The sequence below is a fragment of the Athene cunicularia genome (genome assembly GCF_003259725.1).
Source record: "Athene cunicularia isolate RWA chromosome 3 unlocalized genomic scaffold, athCun1 chr3_part1, whole genome shotgun sequence".
NCBI classification, from domain to species: domain Eukaryota; kingdom Metazoa; phylum Chordata; class Aves; order Strigiformes; family Strigidae; genus Athene; species Athene cunicularia.
Window position 1 is genome coordinate 101,407,541 of NW_020799097.1, and position 18,612 is coordinate 101,426,152.

The following is an 18,612-nucleotide window of genomic DNA, read 5'->3' on the forward strand; positions in this document are numbered from 1 at the left end:
CAATCCTGAAGACAATGAAAAATTAATATTGCAGTATAATATACTTATTGGAGTACTATCTACCCCTTACCATCTCTCCCAAATGCATATTAAAGAGCTCTAGCTGACATTACGGCACAGGTGACATAAATGATTTACAGAATGTGTCTGAGTGTTTTCTTTTACACCCATGCCTTGCAAACAGGCAGCAAAGACCAAGTCTGAAGCAAAGCACAAAGGGCTTCGTGAGACTGGATCAGGCCCATTGCAGGCAAAGGACAAGGACTCTTGCAACAATAAAAAAAATAAACAAACCCCACACATATATGTCGAAAATATATCTACCAATACTAGAACTGCTTACCCAATACAGAACATGTTTTACTTTTTTTTTTTTTTTTTTTTTTTTTTTTTTAAATGCACTCAGAAGGTTTTACGATGGACAAGTATTACAGGTTAAATGTTCACACATACAAGTTGTTTGCTCTAGGCTCTTACAGAAATACCAGGTTGAAAATCTCAGCCATTTCCTATCCTGTGTAAATCTCAATGGCTGTAGTACCTCCTGTGTAAGCCACATGGGACTGTTGTTGGTGGAGAGTAATTAACAAGGAACAGTGTTCAGAACTAGAGCTTTAAACACTCCAAACTGGTCATAAGCAGCTGATGGAATAGCCAATCTACCACGAAGGATTCTATTGAAAAGCCCTTAAACCACTGTATTAAAGACACTGATCTACTACTGCAGGCAAATCCATACTATAATTAACAGCAAGCACTATAACTATAGATCTGAAAAGGTGAAAAGAGTGTTTGTGTTTAGCAAAAGAACTAATTCATCAGTTGCTTGGAAATCTGACTGTAGCCCTAACTGTGAAGTTTGTATCAACACCTTTTTCTTCAGTATTTCAGCTGACAGCATCTGGAAATTGCCAGCAGTGCCTTCAAATATAAAATATCATCCTGTACTAACACTGGAATGGATGAAACAGAAATTGCCAGAGGAACTTTTGTGGACACCAAGCAGAGTTAGGATCTGAAAGTGGGATCATTTCTATTTCTACATTTCTCTCATTTTATTTCAATAAACTTTCTTGGTGTTTAATCCAACTGACTCCCAATTAAAACTTTTAATTTAAAACAATTAAAACAACTGATGCTTCAATTAAAACTTTCCAGTAGTTTCCATTAGGTTAGACTAACCTTAAAACAAATAAAATACTTATTTTGTTGTTATAGCTCAACTTCCCAGAGCAACAATCCTTCCACAGGCAGTCATAATCCTTTATGCATAACACCACATTTCAAGTAAAGATACTTTACACAAAGAATAGAAAATCCTGTATTTGCTGTTTTATAAAGTTTTAAATTGAAATTATTTTTAATACATTCAAAAAAAGTTGGCCTATGAATCAACCATCAAGATTTCAACAACTGGATTTCCCAGATGTTCACACCTTTAAATAAAAAGTCTGTAGAAGTAGCAGGCAAATTGCAACCATTACACTTTGCAAAAGCCACCATCATCAGCCTGTTTCACTTTGGTAAGGATACTTCCCTAAAATCCACTGCATGTACCATGAGTTAGCACACAACACAAGAGCAAATAATGCAATACTGAAAAGTTAAAATGCTTAAAAATAACAAGCCAACAGGGCCAACACAGTTCAAACTATTTTATAGCTGAGGGCATGCAAGAGAGAATCATATGCAAAAACTCTGAATTGCAGTGCAGGTGTATTTACTTTAGCATCTCATTATGTGCATATTTTCAACTCGGGAGAACATCCAGACTAGCATTTAACTAAAGTGATAACTAATTCATCTTGATTCCTCAATTAAGCCTGACAAACATGCAGTATAGCTGGAACATTGCTCAGCCCTGTCTCTTTCAGCTCAGTTTGATACAGTGAAGAAAGCGAGTTCTTTTTTTGAAGAGAATCAATGTAGTATTTACCTTTTAAAGATACCTTTAAATTCTAGAATCTTAATAACTTTATATATCTTCAATCCAGGGCACAAATAATCAGAAAGTCAGCATCTCCCATAGGACAAACTTAAAACAAAACTAACCAATTCACGGATAGATGTCTGTTCTCCCTATGTAGTCATCACTGGATAAAGTTCTTCCTGATGAGCTCACCATAATAGTAATTAAATCAAAATGAAGGTGGAAGGGACAGTGGAGACAGCAAAGGAAAGGAATTCATTTGAAGACAGAAAAAAGCACAATGATTTTACCACCTCATAAAGAAATCCAAATTCTTGGATGGCAGATGAGATGGCAGCTCATCCTCAGCAAGAAACAATGCAGAGCTGTGAAAACATATCTTCCATATTACCTTGAAAAGTAAATATCCACATCACCTAGGACCCCACTTGGCAGTATCAAGTACTTCTAAAGCATAGAGCAACTAAGATGATTTGGAGTCTGAAGTCTAAAAGAATTGTAAGAGGGACTAAGGGTATTGTAACTGAACAGTTCAAATGAGCAGTCTCTCCCCTCTGAGTGGGGGCAGGGGGACAACAAAAATTTAGATTTGCTACAGTAGCAGGCTCTTCAAGTACCAAATCCAGAATCCTGAGTCACTTCCAAGGAGTAAGAAGTGAAGGGAATGCAGTGTTTAAGTTTCTAGACTACAGCAGATACAGTGGGCCAACCACGGCTGCACCCATTTCAAACAACTAAAAGCTGACTGTGTTCCTGGAAAGCAGACTAGAGAGAATCAAGCAGAGGGACCACAGAGCGGAGCTCAAGACACAAATGCACACACTATGAGACAACCAACACAGTTATCTGAGTATCAGCTCCCTGTCACCAGGAACGTTACTTCTTGAAAATGTCAGCATTTTTTAAAGAATCCACAGTGAGGAAGAACTTCTGTAGCCACTACTGCAAATGACTGAAGAGACTGTGTCCCCTAAGGACATCAATAATTCCCAAACAGGAGCTGAGGAATGTGGGACTGGAAATGGCTGGACCATCATGTTCACTGTGCTATGACCAGACATATGACTGTCCAGAAAGCCTTACAGAATCTGAGTCATGTGTTGCCATACATTCCAGCCCACAAAACATTTTTACAGTACAGACACACCACAAATTAGATGAGGGGATATAAAAATGAGTCTTTTTTTCTCTATAAGCAGCTGATTGAAAACTAGCTTGATTCCAGAACTGATCTGTTTGTTCATCTGTATAAAATGAACCACTGACTTCACTCAAGTTTTCACAGAATAAATATCTATGCCTATACCGGCAGGCTCTGAAGTAACACAGGCTGCTCTCTCAGGCATATCAGTAGTCAAAGTGGTAAAGGAGGTGAATCACGCTTTCACTTAAGAAAAAAATTCCTTCTTCCAGCCACAGTTGGTAGACTGGTGATACCAAAGGAAATCTTTCTGTAGCACCAAATGCATGCACACACATCTGTTCTGCAAAGAGGTTCAGTTGCTAGTGCTGTTTGGTCTGTCCAATCTGCAAATACACTAAAAGCCCTGTTGGAAAAGAGTTCACATTAATTTTCTCTCAAGGTTTTAAAATTTGTCTTAGCTACCACACATGACTTCACACATGGTACAAAAATACAAGGAAACTGGCTTACATTTTTCCAAGAACTGCAGTCCTCTGCTAAAGCAGTGGACAAGAACCAGACCACCTGCATGTCCCAATGACACTACATGAAAAGGTGATCCTCAAAATATGGCGAACTAGAAAAGAAAACTGGATACACAAAACCTGTACTAAGAAGTCCTAAAACAGATAACATTATAGCTGCCAGTTCAGAAGGCAACATACTCATTTCTGACTTCGCTATACTCCTAAGTCCAGAATATCCCCTGCCTTTATGACAGGCAAAAAGAGTAGAATTGTCAACAGATGACAGACACTTACTGAACTAGCAAATCTCACTCAAAAGCATCTAACAAGACTGGCTCAGTGTTTATTAAAGCATCTGGTTAAGCAGCCAACTAAATATTTATCCTTGAGAAAGAGGCAAAATTCCAGCTCCTCCAGGCAAAAAGCATTAAACCCTGCTATCCTGGGGAACTCGCACAGAGAGGAAGGCATCACTTAGAGCAGCCAATTATTCCTACAGACAGAACTCCATCTCAGCATCACTGGCAAAACAAGTCAAACCAAGCCAAACTTCGAGGCAACCTGACTGCTGAACACAGGTTTTCAAGTTGTGCCCTGCAAGGAGGGGACACCTTATAGGGCACAAAAAAAAGCTCAGAATAGCAGCAAATGGCCACGCCTGCACAATGGTCATTGTCCACCTGTGGTGCTAGGCCTGCCACCCTCCTGCTTTTGTTTGGGTTTTGCAGTGCTGGAAGTACCACTGTGAAATTTAGGTCAAAAGAATAATTTTGGCTGGAAAGGACCTTCTTGGCACCCCACCCCCTCTCTCAACCTTGCAATTCGTCAGAACATTCCATCTTTAAACTTTTTATCATTTTATAAAGTGAATTAAGGAGAACAAAAAGCAGAGAGACATGAAGTTTCACAACAGATTTGCACAGATTACTGTGATATTTCAAGCAAGTTTACTTAATCTTACTTGAATGGAAAAATGCCATTATATTGGGGAAAAAATCATTTTTATAATCTGTGCACATAAATACAAGATTATAAAATTATGTTCCTGACCTTGTCTTTCCTCTCCCTTCCTCTCCTCGTCTTTACTTTTTTACATAATGCTTGCATAAGAGCTCATTTTATTCAACTGGTTAACTATTCAACTAGAAGACCTGATGCTTTGTCAAGAACTTCGCTGAAAAGGATAAAACTAGATTTTACAGTAGTTACATGGCTACACTTTCTACTGACCTATTCCTGAACCCTGACTCAGCCAGGGAGGGAGCTGCATTCCCCAGAGATCAAATAGAAATATGCATAATCCATCAGATACTGTTTTTCAGTCATGTATGGTATAATGATCGACAGACTGTCACAATACATATAGTAATCTCAAACAGTTTTGTTTTTTAGCAGGTGAGGTTTGGACCGTTTTTTGTTTACTTTAAGAAATTGGCTTGAATGAAACATTCTAACACCAAGGTAAAAGTTAGAGTACACCTGGTATTTATTTAAACATACGACCAAACTAAAGTATCAAGTGAAAATAGAGCTTTATTTTTAAGAGAACATATTTTCTTACCTAAGACTGCTTAGAGGAGACAAACAGGATCTGAGTACTGTTTTGTGAGCATGGGATTTAATGAAGCTTAATTTCCTCCTTACTAGGGCATCATAGTTTGCTGATAAGGATTTCTAAGAAAAGGCATATTCCAGTTGAAGTTTTTGCTGCATCTGGGGAATTTAAAAAGTCCTTCTCCAATCTGGACACTTGCAAGAATTTTCTCCTCTGTACACTTAATGGGCTTCCACCCTCTACTCAGCTATCCAGTTATAGAAATCTGAGCTTTGTCAAAGTATTTTTGAACCTTCTGTATAATTTGATTAGCCAGCAAGTTCAAAATTCTGAACTCTTTTTTTATTTTTCAGAATTCTGAAAAATTATGGTAAACCTAGAGAGGGAAGGGGGCAGTCATCAAATGACTACATTAGCCTTGTTTCCCTACAAACTATTTCAGGAAGACTGGAAGGGCAGAAAAACAACTGAATTTTGAGTCTGAGTGTAAGGACAGCACCCAGCACCAAGCGCCTCTAAGTTTGCTGGCTCCAATTATTCCTCATGAAAGGAGCAGAAAAGGATATGTGGCGACCCTCTCAGAGTTAAAAGAGATCAGTAATTCTCTTCTCTCCTAAACATTTAAAGCAGCAATGGATGCTACCAGAATCAAACAGAAAGATTAAAACAACAACAACAAAAAAAAACCTTAAAAAAAACCCCAACACCAACTTCTGTCAAAAAATGCTGCACTGTTGAAATCTGAACTTTACAAAATTGGTTCATCATTGCCAAAACTTTGTTTAGAAAAAAAGTGGGGAGGGTGATGAAAGAAGGGGAAAGTGTTCCAACAACATCAAAGCACTCTCTTCTGTGTTGTTAAAATATTTTTTATCTTGAAACACAAACTTTTTGTGCTGACATATTTCTTTTTGTATGACACAAATTATTTCAAAAATGAAAAAAAACAAAGCAATAGAAAACCCCCGTGAAATTGGACACTGACCAAAACAGCTTCCTTTGCTACACTCCCGTCCAATCTCTTTTCTCTGGAAAATTTTGAAACTTCAGGCTTTGTTCCAAAGTGGAACAAAACACGTTCTGAAATCACAAAATGCTTTGTGGAAAAGAATGCGAACCCACTGACAGAGCTATTGTTCGCAAACACAGGTGGACCTCCAGAGAATCACTGGGCCCCAGCCTTCTGCTGTACCAACTAGATAAGCTCACAAGGAATACAAGGAGAATCACTTCAGTCATTTCACTCCTTTCTGCACTAGAAGGAAAGGGAAAGACCTAACATCTCTGTAAGGACACCCTAAAGCATTACCAACAGAAAGAAAATTTTAAAAAGTAATTACTGGGAAATCTTCATCTCTAGAAAGAGGGCGAAGGTGATTATGCAATATTGTGTGTCTCTGCCCTATTCCTGCCTGCAGATTCTCCTGCATATTCTGCACAGAGTGAGATTCTTCTCTTGTTCTTTATCATTATTGATGTACAAAAAAGAGTTTTTGTTTAGTTTTCATCTGCACTAGTTATTTGTATGCTACCTTCCAGCTGTCACCATTACCAAGGGCTGTAGACCTACAAAAGCAAGACACTGCAAGATCTATTAGATTTCCCAGCTGTGCTTACAGAAAGCATCAGCCAGGACTGTCAGATGATAACACAGCAATTCCCAGGCAATGGTTTTCAAATATGGATTTTCAAAAGCCTAGAAGCGTGCACAGAAGGTAAGTAAGAAAAGACAGTTCATTTATGCCATGCATGTTGGAAAAGTATTTTTAAAAAGGCCCTTATAAAATAAACACTGAACTCTACAGTAAGAAGTAGAAAATAAAGGATTTCGGTCTTTATAATAAAGACCGGGTTTCTTCAGCCTTTTGGGAAGCCTTTCAGAGTTTCAGATGTGAAATATTTTAGTTAAACAAAAGGAGGAAAAAAATTCACCATCCTCAAACTGTTACTAGTTGCTCCTGCTAGTAATACAACTGTTGCCTCTTTCAGTATGTCAGTATCAAGAATATATTTATACAAAGTTGGATATTTAAAAACCAATGGTCTCCTTCCCACTGGCATAATTCAACCAGCAACACTGGTGAAACCAGGGTTACATTCAGATAAAAGTTACTGTAACTTTGCCCTTGGCATCTCAGTTCAGAAAGTATCACCAATTGCTTTCCAAGAAAAGAAGAAACTCCATCTCTGTCTTACAAAGAGGTCTCAAAGCCAAGATGAACGAGTAACAGCACAAAACCCTGAGTGTCATTCTGCCTTCAGGTTTCATGCAACCAGAATAAGTTTGTCCAAGCTCCAGCTGCTGATCCTATCGGGCCAGCCCCGAGAAGAACATGATTCATACGAATAGACTGCTTGAGCTAAAAATGTGTCAAATTATACAGTGACAGGTGGTCATTCCCGGGTTACACTTACCTCACGTAATTCCAGCCTCTGAGCAACAGCCTCCAAGCACTCCTGCCCCGTGCTCTCCACAGAGAGGGTGCACTCGATCACATTGCTGTCCAGCAGACGGATCCTTGTCACAAAGCAGTTCTTGCTCAAGACGTTGTAGCGTCTGGTCCGTCGCAGTTTCAGCCCAAAAGGCATGGCTGTTGGCCTGGAAGGTCACCCCTTCCCTGTACTCTTCCAAGAGTTATCAGCGCACTTGTTGACTTGCCTTGAAGGTTTCTTCAATTGGCACTACTCTCCTCCAGAAATGGAGGTAGCTGTCCATTCCCAGGGCAAGCTTCAAGGGATTCCTGCAAAACACACACAAATAAATGGAGTTAAGTGTAAAATAAGATGTTCTTAAAGATCGGTGGAAAAGAAAAAAGCTTAAAAGGAAGAGAGTCATATTTAAAAATCATAAAATAAACACCTCCACACATAGGATTGCCAGATACTTACTACTTCTCCCAAAAGAACATTTTATACAACGGATCTTCCAAAATTCTATTTTGGCGCTGAATTTAAAGCACGGATTTAATTGCAAAGCCGTTCTTTGAGAAGCTCAGTACAAACAGTAACTCCACAGGGCACACATCCAGAGGTGCTAACTCTCCCACCATTACCCCCACCACAGGGGTCTATAACATAATCTTCAAGTTAAGTTTTGGTGCCTTCAGGCCAGCTTTGAAAGATATCTTAAAAAGCTACAGAATAGAGGCATTTAAAAGAGGTGCGATTTTGAAAGAAGGCGGCTGGGTGCAGTCAGCAGGAAATGCAGGCGCTCAGCACCTCTGTAAAAATCAAACCTAAAGTATGCATGTGAAAGGCAAAAAGCATCCGAGCCATTTCAGAGAAGGTTCCTCTGAGGCAATCCCTGACATTTGCTCACTTCCAGATCCAAAGCAATTCCGCATTTCACCCTTTCAGGTGGAATAAGTAACTCCAGGAACACAGCTGTGAGAGGCCAGGATAACACCGAGTGGGAGGAAAAGAACACATATTTTAGGTATTGCTTCTAATTACTACTCCTAAAATTTATCAAAGACACATGCAACCGTTAAGGCAAAATACAAAGTAGACAGGAGAACTAGATATACAGAAATAATGACATTTAAGAAGCAATGAACCTTATCTGTGAGTTCCACTTTTTTTCTTTTTTCTTTTTTTTTTTAAAAAAGTTTAGTTAGGAGCAGGTTCTAGCTAAACCAAAACAAAGTATTTGCATTGATATAACCAGCTTTAAAGTATCACTTTCCACGTGCAGAGAGGAATGAAATAAAAAGCAAATCATTTGCTACCAAGCCCTCCTGGTTTTGATTTAATACCCTGGAGAAAGGGATGGAGGGACACTAACGCTAGCATTTAAAAGCCCATTTCTCTTTACGAATTATACTGCAAACAAAAACTAGCTCCCATTTCCTTGCTTCTTAAGAGAAAGCATTGCCAGCAGAGTATGCATCATTTAGCTGAATATGACATTTCACACAGACAGGACATTGCTCACATGTATCATTTGGCATAGAACCACATGAATCAGTTATTTTCACTTTTTACTGAGTGTAGTTGCTATGGAGATTATTAAAAGAAGCCTGATTGACTACAGTCCTTACCACTACACTAGAAACATGACTACCACATATTTGATTATCGTGGCATTTATTAGGAGGTTAAACCAACAAAAACCCCCCACAAAAAGAAAACCACAAGCAACCTCCACTGGTTAGGTCTGTGACTACCCTGGTAGTCTACTAGTATCATCAGAGAAAAGCCTAGAGACTTTGAGAAGCAGCATGTGCTATTTGACTGAAGTGCAAACAAACCTAGCAAATTAGCTATTGTAGTTTAATCTCCTATTTCTTACTTGCATGGGTATGTACATAATGTATTATTTTCACGTGGTTGCATGAGAGCACTGTTATACCTTGTATGACTAACATCAGAAGCATCAAAGACACATGAATATATCCTCACAACAATCTAATGAGGCACGGACACATTACCCATGGCTCACAAAAGAGGAACTGACACAAACACTGGACAGCTCGTTCAACAACACTCAGGAGAATGGCAGCAGATCCATGGACTAAAACTGACAGGCCAGGCTACTGCTTTAATCCCTAACCAACTATTTGGCAATTAACTTGATGACCAACCTATCTGAAACTACAGCATGAAGTTGAAAAGTGGGAAGAATGGAAGGAAATTACAGAGAAGGAAGGGTGTGGAGGACTATATCTTATCAAGAACAGCATTTTTATTCAGACACTGCCTTTGCAGATTATTCTAAATTGGACACATATGGAGTTTTAGCTAGCCAATTCAATTTTTTTAAAAAAACCCTTATCTTTCATTACTGCTAGTTACACACATTTCCTTGCAGAAAACGAGCCATCCTCTGCACAGTAAATGTATAGTTAGTAGCAGCCTAAAGATTAAATCAGTGTTAGTATAAAAAAAAAAAAATGTTATTTGCCTTGCTGATCAGGCACATTGAACACTCCAGCTATCTTAGGGTAAGCCATCCAGAAGTCTTATGTGCAAACATTCTATTCTGGAATAAACCCACCAATTCCTGCATAATGGAAATGTTGACACAAATTGCAAATTAATTACTCTATCATATGCTCAGGTAAACAAGGCCAATATTTCCCCCACTTTACAAAAAGCAGTGAAGTAACAGGGGTTTTCCCTCAATTCTGCCAAAGGCAATCAGCCTGCACCATTTTCTAAAGACAATGGGTTGATGGATGCACCTTGTGTAATACAGTTTGGGTTACGTTTTCATTTCACTTAAATATATGTAAATGCCCGATGACAGCTCTTTCACACAAAATGTCACACTTAAATTAATTTCCAGTTAAAGAATGAATTGGGGTGGCAAGGCTGGGACCACTTGAAACAGCTCTGACTGGCACAGTCTGTAACAACTGTTAATTCTCAATTCAATGTACATGTCTAACTTTTCTGTTTACACATCTTCTGGATGTTTGACCAACTTTCCACTCGGGTTTTCTGTTAAGCTGACACTTAGAAAGCTTCTGGGTAAGCTTTCTAAATAAGATCTTATCGTCACTTACAGGTTTCTAAACCAAACAAGGTTGTTTATGTTTGTATAATCTTTAAAGCATCAGGAGCATCGATTTTTACTCACAGTTATGTTACAGATGACTGAAAAAAAAAAAAAGATTACAAGAGACAGAAGGTTTTTGGTCTTCCAAATGGAGGATTATTCCATGACAGGATCTCTTTTCCTATTTAAAGCGTTGCCAAGAAGCAGCTATGTCCCTAACCAAGTTAACCCAACTATGCATGCATTCACAACACTCCCCTCCTCAAACTCACACTTCCACTTCAAACAAAACAAAACCAGTGAAACAAAACCAAGCTTATAAGCAGCTCATCAGATAACCACGAATTAATAATATTTCAGGTGTGAAAGAGACATGACAACTTTTAAACTGACATCTTCTATTTAATAATTTATTTTTCTGAAACGAAACTAGACTGAGCTCTTTACAATCTTTGGGTATTTTTCCTTTTTTCTTTGTGATCCACATGTTGACTATTTTGGAATCTTTCTTCCTCTCTCCCCACCATACTTCAAATTTGGATATCAACTGCTTTCTGGGAATTGAGCTTACTCTAAGAATGCCAAATTAAAAAAGGTTTTTAGAGAATAAGCTTGGGAATTTAAACATTCTGCTAAATGGAAATTCCCTCTTTTTCAAGCATATAAAACAGAAAAACTTAATGTCTCTCAACCACTTCCCAAAGCCAAAGCTACAAAAACCCCACAAAAACAAAAAAAAAGCAGCTTTGCAGAAGCACAAAGAATTTACCTGCCTAACCACTCACCTATAAGTGAGCTATCACTAATATCTGATATGAATATCAATTCAAAAGTGAAATCACAATATCAGAAGTTGAAATAAGGTCCCTCTGAAAAACAAAAACATGACACTAGAACTCTCAAGTATATCAGAAAGGAGTAGTCTGAGAGACTAAGACTTTTGTAATGCTTAAACAGGAGCATGATGATGATAGTGATGTACAGAAGCACAGGTGCTGCCAAGGAACTCCAGCAGGGCTGCCCCAAAAGGAGACACAAGATGGGAGCCACAGGTGACCCTGGCAGGACAGTGTCCTCACCCACCATAGCACAATCCCATAGGGGCTGAGCAGCGCTGGGTGCTCCATTGGCAGCCTCAGACACAGCTGGCATTGAACCAGGTCCAGAAGCCACCCAGGGAGCCCTGGCTGGGGGCTCCAGAGGCAGGAGACCACCAACCACATAGGTCAGGCAGACTGACAGCCCCAGGCTGACCTGAAATGGAGGCCCCAGACCTGTGGGCAGAGGGTGGGGTGGAAGTTTCAGGTGAGGCTGGTCAGGGCCATTAAGAAATATGGATGCACTCAGGGCCAGAAAAGGCCACATCATATCCAGGTGCAAGACCAGGGCAGTAGAGTACTCTGCATTTTAAACCTTTAGCTACTTTCAGTGCATGCTCAGAGACAAACTCCATTCTTCAAAATATTTCTTCTGAAACAGTTTGATGACAAACATTGTGTACAAATGTAAAATCAAAACATCTTTTTGAAGAAACATCGATCCTAAATGCAGTTTCATCAGTACAAAGAAGAAGAGATCCCATATCTGAGTGGATTCTTGGTGAAGTTTAATATTCCTCTTTTTCAGCAGACCAAGAAAACACTGAACAATGAGCCAGACCCTTTGTTATCATAGACACTGGAACCGTACATCTTATGTCATTTACTTGAAAAAGCTGTATGGATAGAGTCAATGTCTCTTGAATGGAGAAGACCAAAGGTGGCAAAAGAGAATAAAGAATGGAAAGAGATTTGACACAGAATGAAACTAAACCTTTAACCCACAATCCCATTCCAAGCACAACAGCTTTAAGATGGAGCCTGATATAAGCCATCTATGTCTCAGCTCAAGACATGCTAACCTATCTCACTCTCTACTTCACGTGGAAGCCTCATCAGCATACTGCCTGTGCAAAGGCAACAGATATGGATGTATGAGCTCACTAATGGTATTTGATTCCCCCACAACACTGTTGCAGCTTGTAAGGGGAGAAAGGAGAAATCACTCAGCACTCTTACAAGAGATCCTTCCCTGTACAAAAGAGGTTTCAAGAGGTACCACTCCCCCATTGTTCAGCAACAGAATACTCTTATTCACATACACATTTTTTTTCCTACTTCTGTATCTCACATAACCAAGAATATCTTCCAAGCACAATGCTGGGCACCAAATTAAAACACCTTCAAGCTGCAGACAGCACAGCTGTAACGGTTTAGGGAGGAAAATGCTAATTATGACCTGGAGCAGGAGCACTACCTATTAGCAACCAGCCTTCTTCACTGGCCAGTCCTTCATGAAGAACTAGGTCAGATACACACTGTGATATGTAACACGGAATTGTTCCTGATTAAGAAAACTTGATTAGTTTCTGTATAAAGTATAAAATCTCCCTATGGGTTTAAGTTACCTGATGCAGATTAAGAAATTGTGCCTTTCCAAACCAGTATTTTTTTTTCTTTATGACATTACAGCGAAACCAGGTCAAACCACTAGTGCACAAAAAGCAAATAAATTAATGTTTTACACTTGTTCCAAACCTAAAACCAAAAGAAGCCAGAAATAGAAAAATTATTCCTTCTCTCCCTGAAAGTCAGCTGGGGCTGGTCAGATTTTTTTTGTTAGTAGTTTTAAAAGACAGACTGAAAGGAGCAAGGGAAGCTGCTAGGTGTTTCATGAGGAAGAGGCCATACAGTAAGAATCTGCTTTGTGTGGTGAAGGGCACTGGTCCAGTCACAGGGCATTCCCCTGCTTCCTTAAATTTATTTAAAGGCCAGGAGAGAAGAAAGGCTTATAAATAATTAAGGCTAAAATAACTCTCAGGACATTTCCAAGTACATGACTTGCTCCTCTATTACAGACTTCATATATTTAACTGTACCACGTTCAAAGGAGGATAAAAAAAATAAATAGCATCTGATATGAAATGCACTTAAAGCAGAACGATTTCTCTCACTTCATTTGCTTTTGTACGTAATTTCTGAAACTCCAGGAAGAAAGCAATTACTGTCAAACTGCAGCCTGTATTTACCAACAGCGTGTGGCACCCCTCCAGCATTCCTAGCACTGCAGGAGCAGCAGCACACCTAACAGAAGTATGTAACCCTGGGCTGGGCGCAAGACCACAGCATTTGATATAAGCTGCCAGTGGTGTGCTAGCCTACAGTTTTAGGGAAGAATAAAAATAACAGTGTACGGGAGACAGGACGTCTGGCACAATCCATCTCCATCTAGCTGAGTTCTGTCTAGAGGAAATCTCTCCATCTCAAATAGCTTTCTCTCAACTGATTGCTCTCATGTGAGAGTTTCATGCAGGTAGAGCATGGCAAGGAGTATTTTTGTATTTCTGTGCCTAACAAGGTGTCTGTCTGTATCCCACCCAGTTATGGGTGGAATTCTCATAAAGCCTGATAAACTTTCAGGAGACAAATTCATCTCTGGACAGATGAAAGGGGTTTTTAACTCTTACATAATACAAGCCCTTCTGCTGCAAGGCCACTGTTTTCAACTACTTGTTTATACAGTCCCCAGCAAGACATGGACCTCATCCTCAGGAATTTAAATCTTTAAAATTCTTGGGGGGATTTAAGTATTACCCTAATCCAAATAGTAATAAAACTGATAACATTCTCACATCTACATTCTGGAAGAGAGAGTCAAATTATACTTTCATTTTTATAGCTATTACAATAATCTATGCAGAACTTCTAAAGTCTTTAAGCATCTAGAGAGCCCATAGCTGTGTGCATGTACAGATGCCAAGGACTCTCTAGAACATTCAAAGCAGAAGACAACTGCTACTGTTACTACTATGGTGCTTCGTTAGACACCAATAAACAGTGGCCAAAGATCAAAATTCATCTCAGTTAGCATTTCTACTTTCCCAATTCCATCACAGCTTTCCCTTCCCAGGAAAATTTCCATTTTCCACCAGATCTATCATCACTGTAACAGATTTTTTTATCTGAGTAGTTGTGTGTTTTCATTGTATCTCCCTTGGGTCAGATTCTGCTTTCACTAGTCCAAATAAAATGTCTAGAGAGGTTTAAATAAAGTCAGAAAAATCACTCTAATCCAGACCAGTTAAAATTCTACCCTTTCTTTCTTCTCTTTTGCTGCAATACTCACTGACTCGGAAGTGCATAAATATTAGTAGGTGCACCCTTTGTTATTCTCTCCTCCCCTGCTAAAGCACCACTGTGTAAAAAGGCCTTTCCTGTGCATCCACAGAACTAGAGTTTTGTGGATACAAGCCTATCAAGCAGACACCTAATTACTCTTCTGCATCAAGGTGCACAAGTACCAAGTATTTTTGTGGATTTCACTAAGCCAATGTCCAACAGTCTCTATCACAAAAAATGTGAACTTCCCACATTGCAAAGTAGTGCCTTACCTAATACTTCCTTACTCATAGCTCCAGAATACCCTCAACAATCCAACTGGTCTTTCTAATGCAACTACTGACGAAGGACTCTTTTTGAGTTAGTAGTGTGAGCATTCAAGTTAGGAGTAACATCTGCATAAAGTAACATATCCAAATGGCACTTGGGTTGCCACTGTGATCAATTTCAATCCACAAGAATATCAGTAATGAATCAGAAGTTTTCACTGCTTACCTGTACACTTTGTAGAACTTTGTGTTCTAAAGTTAAGAAAACAAAATGCCAGACCCCAGTGGTTTTCCTTCCGGAGCAGGAAATGTTAGCTGGTGGTCCATGCCAGGTGTCTGCAGCAGATCCACCTCTCTGGCCATGGCAGGGTTTAGCTCCTTAGGGTACAGCAGTTAACCATTTACAACCTTCTCACACCTTGGCTATGTTATTGCAAGACCTCAAATTAGACACAGCCAAGGATGGCACCTGTCCAAGGATGCAGTTTTGTACCTCAGGCAGTCTCATCTAAGGGCTCACTACTGCTAGGGAGGGAAGCCCTGCTCTCCACCCCCTTCTTCCCCCTCCTTAAGTACAGCTTGTCTTATGCCAGCTCTGGAAATGTGCTGGGACCTCCTCCTGGCTGAAGCACTTCACCTCCCTAACTTACTAAAAGAATAGGATCCTTTTCAGCTTGGTTAGTTTAAGTAGCTCATGGTGGAGCCCAGCATGAGTGTCTCACCTGGCAAAGAGAAGAAAGCATAACCACAAAGCTCAGAGCAGGAAGAATAAGAGTGATTCTGCTTTAATTGACAGCAGTCCACCAGACCAGCTGAGCAATTTGTGAAATCACAACCCAAGGAAGACTCCTGGACTCAGCAAGCACAGGAACTCCCCAGAACACATTCCCATTCTTCCCATATGGCAAAGGTACATTAGAATAAATTACTTCCTCTGAAACAGTTATTTGAATCAACTGACACTATATATATATATATTTTTTTTTTTTTCAAATAAAGCCATTTCTTCTGTAATTAAATTACCTAAGAGGAGTTAATATTGCAAAATATAGATGAGTTATGTTTTCTACATGGTCAAACCGTTCAGAAGAGAAACAAGACCAGCATTTTGGTATTTAGACATATCCTTCTTTCAGACCTGGTACTGCATCTGTTCTCTTAAGTGCCACCCTTCAGAAAAAGCACCAAAGGCACAAGGTCCATAAATTTTCACTAAACACTTCCCAGCAATCAATGATCAGGAAAACCTAACCATTATTTTAAGAGTCAATTCAACTATTTAAATCAGTTGCATTCAAGTGACTTAAAAACCTTTCAGAAGATTTGACAGGATTCTTCACTTTTTGTACCCATTTTACCCCCACTGGATACAAGCAGTGGCAACATAGTACCAGCACCATTTGCTTTTCAGTTAGTCACCTTTTTGAAAGCTTTTCAACTTATTCAGACTTGCTGGAGCTATAGTGATTTTAAGAGATCACATTTCCTGTTAAATATGATTGATTGATAGGCATGCAAAACCGCTATAAAAACAGTGAAGGATATGCTTAGTAAAAACCACAGAAAAACTTCTTACAGTGTGTTTTCATTATTCTCTCATGTTACAAAGACAGGAATAAAACTAAAATAAAAGTTCTAAACACAGGATAACATTGAAAACAGAAGCAGTAGCTTTAACAGAGGCAAGATAGAGGGTAAAATTGTATACCCCAGTGCATTCACACTGGTTAAGCATTCACTAACACAAACTGGTGCCCACTGTTCTATAATTTCAAATGATGCATTTAAAAGTTTGGTAAAAATAAAGACAAAAATGTTCAAACATCACCTAATCTGTTTTAATGAAAAAATATCTATTCTCAAGATCTGGCTGCAGTTTCACTTCTGTACTGGGATTTTGTAATGGGACAGTGACAGGAGGGCAGCACTCGGAGATTAAGCAGCAAATAACCACAACACTTGTGGGACTGCAAGATCGGCCTGCAGCTTGTTACACGGGTACCACAGCTCTGGTGGCCAGATGAGGACTGGAAGCTGCCTACCTGCCTTCACACAATGCTGCTTCTCAGCAGATACCCTCCCAGGAAGCTATGTACCCTGGCAAAATATGGTCCTATGCACTTAATAAAGGTGTCATATTTCTGCTATGGCCTTTCTTGTGGTTTTAATATGGTTTACACAACTAAGTTGTTACAATTTCTACTCAAACAACAGTCATATTTGTGTACCTCCCATTCTCCTTCACTTCCTTTAAAAATAAATAAATATATATATATATATATATATATATATATTTGGATTATTATAGTCTTTCAAATGAGCAGAAACTGGGAAAACTTGGGTTTTAACCACAGATTTCCAAAATGCATCACTCTGACACTGAAAACTGCAAAAGTCAAAAATGTACCCATTTAATGTAAAGAGGTTCCAATATATTGGGATCTATTGGCCCACCAGGAAAGAAAATGTTTTCTTAAAACATCTGTCTGGTAAAACCCAAAGAATCACATGTACAACTGGGGAAAAGGGAAAGATTAGCAAGAAGCACTCAACTTCCAACTAACCAAATGTAAACAGTGTGGTGACCCCTTCAAACCACAAATCTGCCCTTTTCCATATGGGAATGAGATCCAGGGCTGCCTCCACTGATGTCAGTAACCAGACCGGCACCAGGTGAAGCAGGACTCATACCTGCAGGCTTACAGTGAGAATAAAACTTTGTCCAGTTTCCTGAGGTTTAGAGCAATGGTCTACTTCCCAAGAAAGGCTCAATTAATCCCATTCAGGTATTATTCTATAATGAACCAGGATAATGCAATGGAGGAAGTGGGGCTACAGATAAGCAATGAGAGCCAAGTGTGATGAGGGAGGGGAGAAAGGGAGGAGAGGGAGAGAGAAAAAATAAAAAAGCATGCAGAGTGTACATCCTAACCCACAACCAGGCACATTTAGTTACATAAGTAGATATTTCATAGAAGATCGTAACATGAACTTTTGAACTTGCATGGAAAAAAGTCTCTCCGCTACTCAATGCAGTAAAACATTGATGCTACAAAACACTGAAAAAAATCCTTCAAGTTCTATCAAAGGAGGATTATATTGTGGGCACAAGCATGAAGAAAGTAAATCTGTTATCTTTACTGAATATAGGCCTTGATGTAAATCATGCAGCCACAGTCTATGAATAACTGCATTTGTTTCGACAGCAAAACACCTCATCTGAAATACAGAATAGCTGATGGAAATGAGCTAATGGTACTTTTCTTTCTGTATTAAAGGATTATTTTCCAGTGCCCACTGTGTGGGCTTAATCACTAGCCTGAAACAGTCAAAATACTTAGAAGAAAGATTTATGGTCGTGAATACTCCCTTGTTGGCTTAATTGGGCGTCTGCAACTCTTCACACCTCTTTGTGCAGATGCTTCTTCTCTTGTTGTTCACCCTCCTCCTTTCTTCCTGTCACCATATACACTTATAATGTTTAATTCAATTAAACATTTGCTGTTAGTATTACACAACATACAATAGTTCGTATGACCGTTTGCTTTTCT

General features: G+C 39.2%; 1 protein-coding gene across 1 annotated transcript in view; it reads right to left on the bottom strand.

The window, feature by feature from the left end:
* PTPN14 (protein tyrosine phosphatase, non-receptor type 14) overlaps positions 1 to 18,612 on the bottom strand; it is a 122,049-nt gene that overhangs the window by 70,836 nt on the left and 32,601 nt on the right. The window contains exon 2 of the mRNA XM_026846147.1: positions 7,551 to 7,876. Coding sequence (XP_026701948.1) covers positions 7,551 to 7,724 — 174 coding nt within the window. The 5' untranslated portion in view covers positions 7,725 to 7,876. The remainder of the gene's footprint in view (positions 1 to 7,550; positions 7,877 to 18,612) is intronic.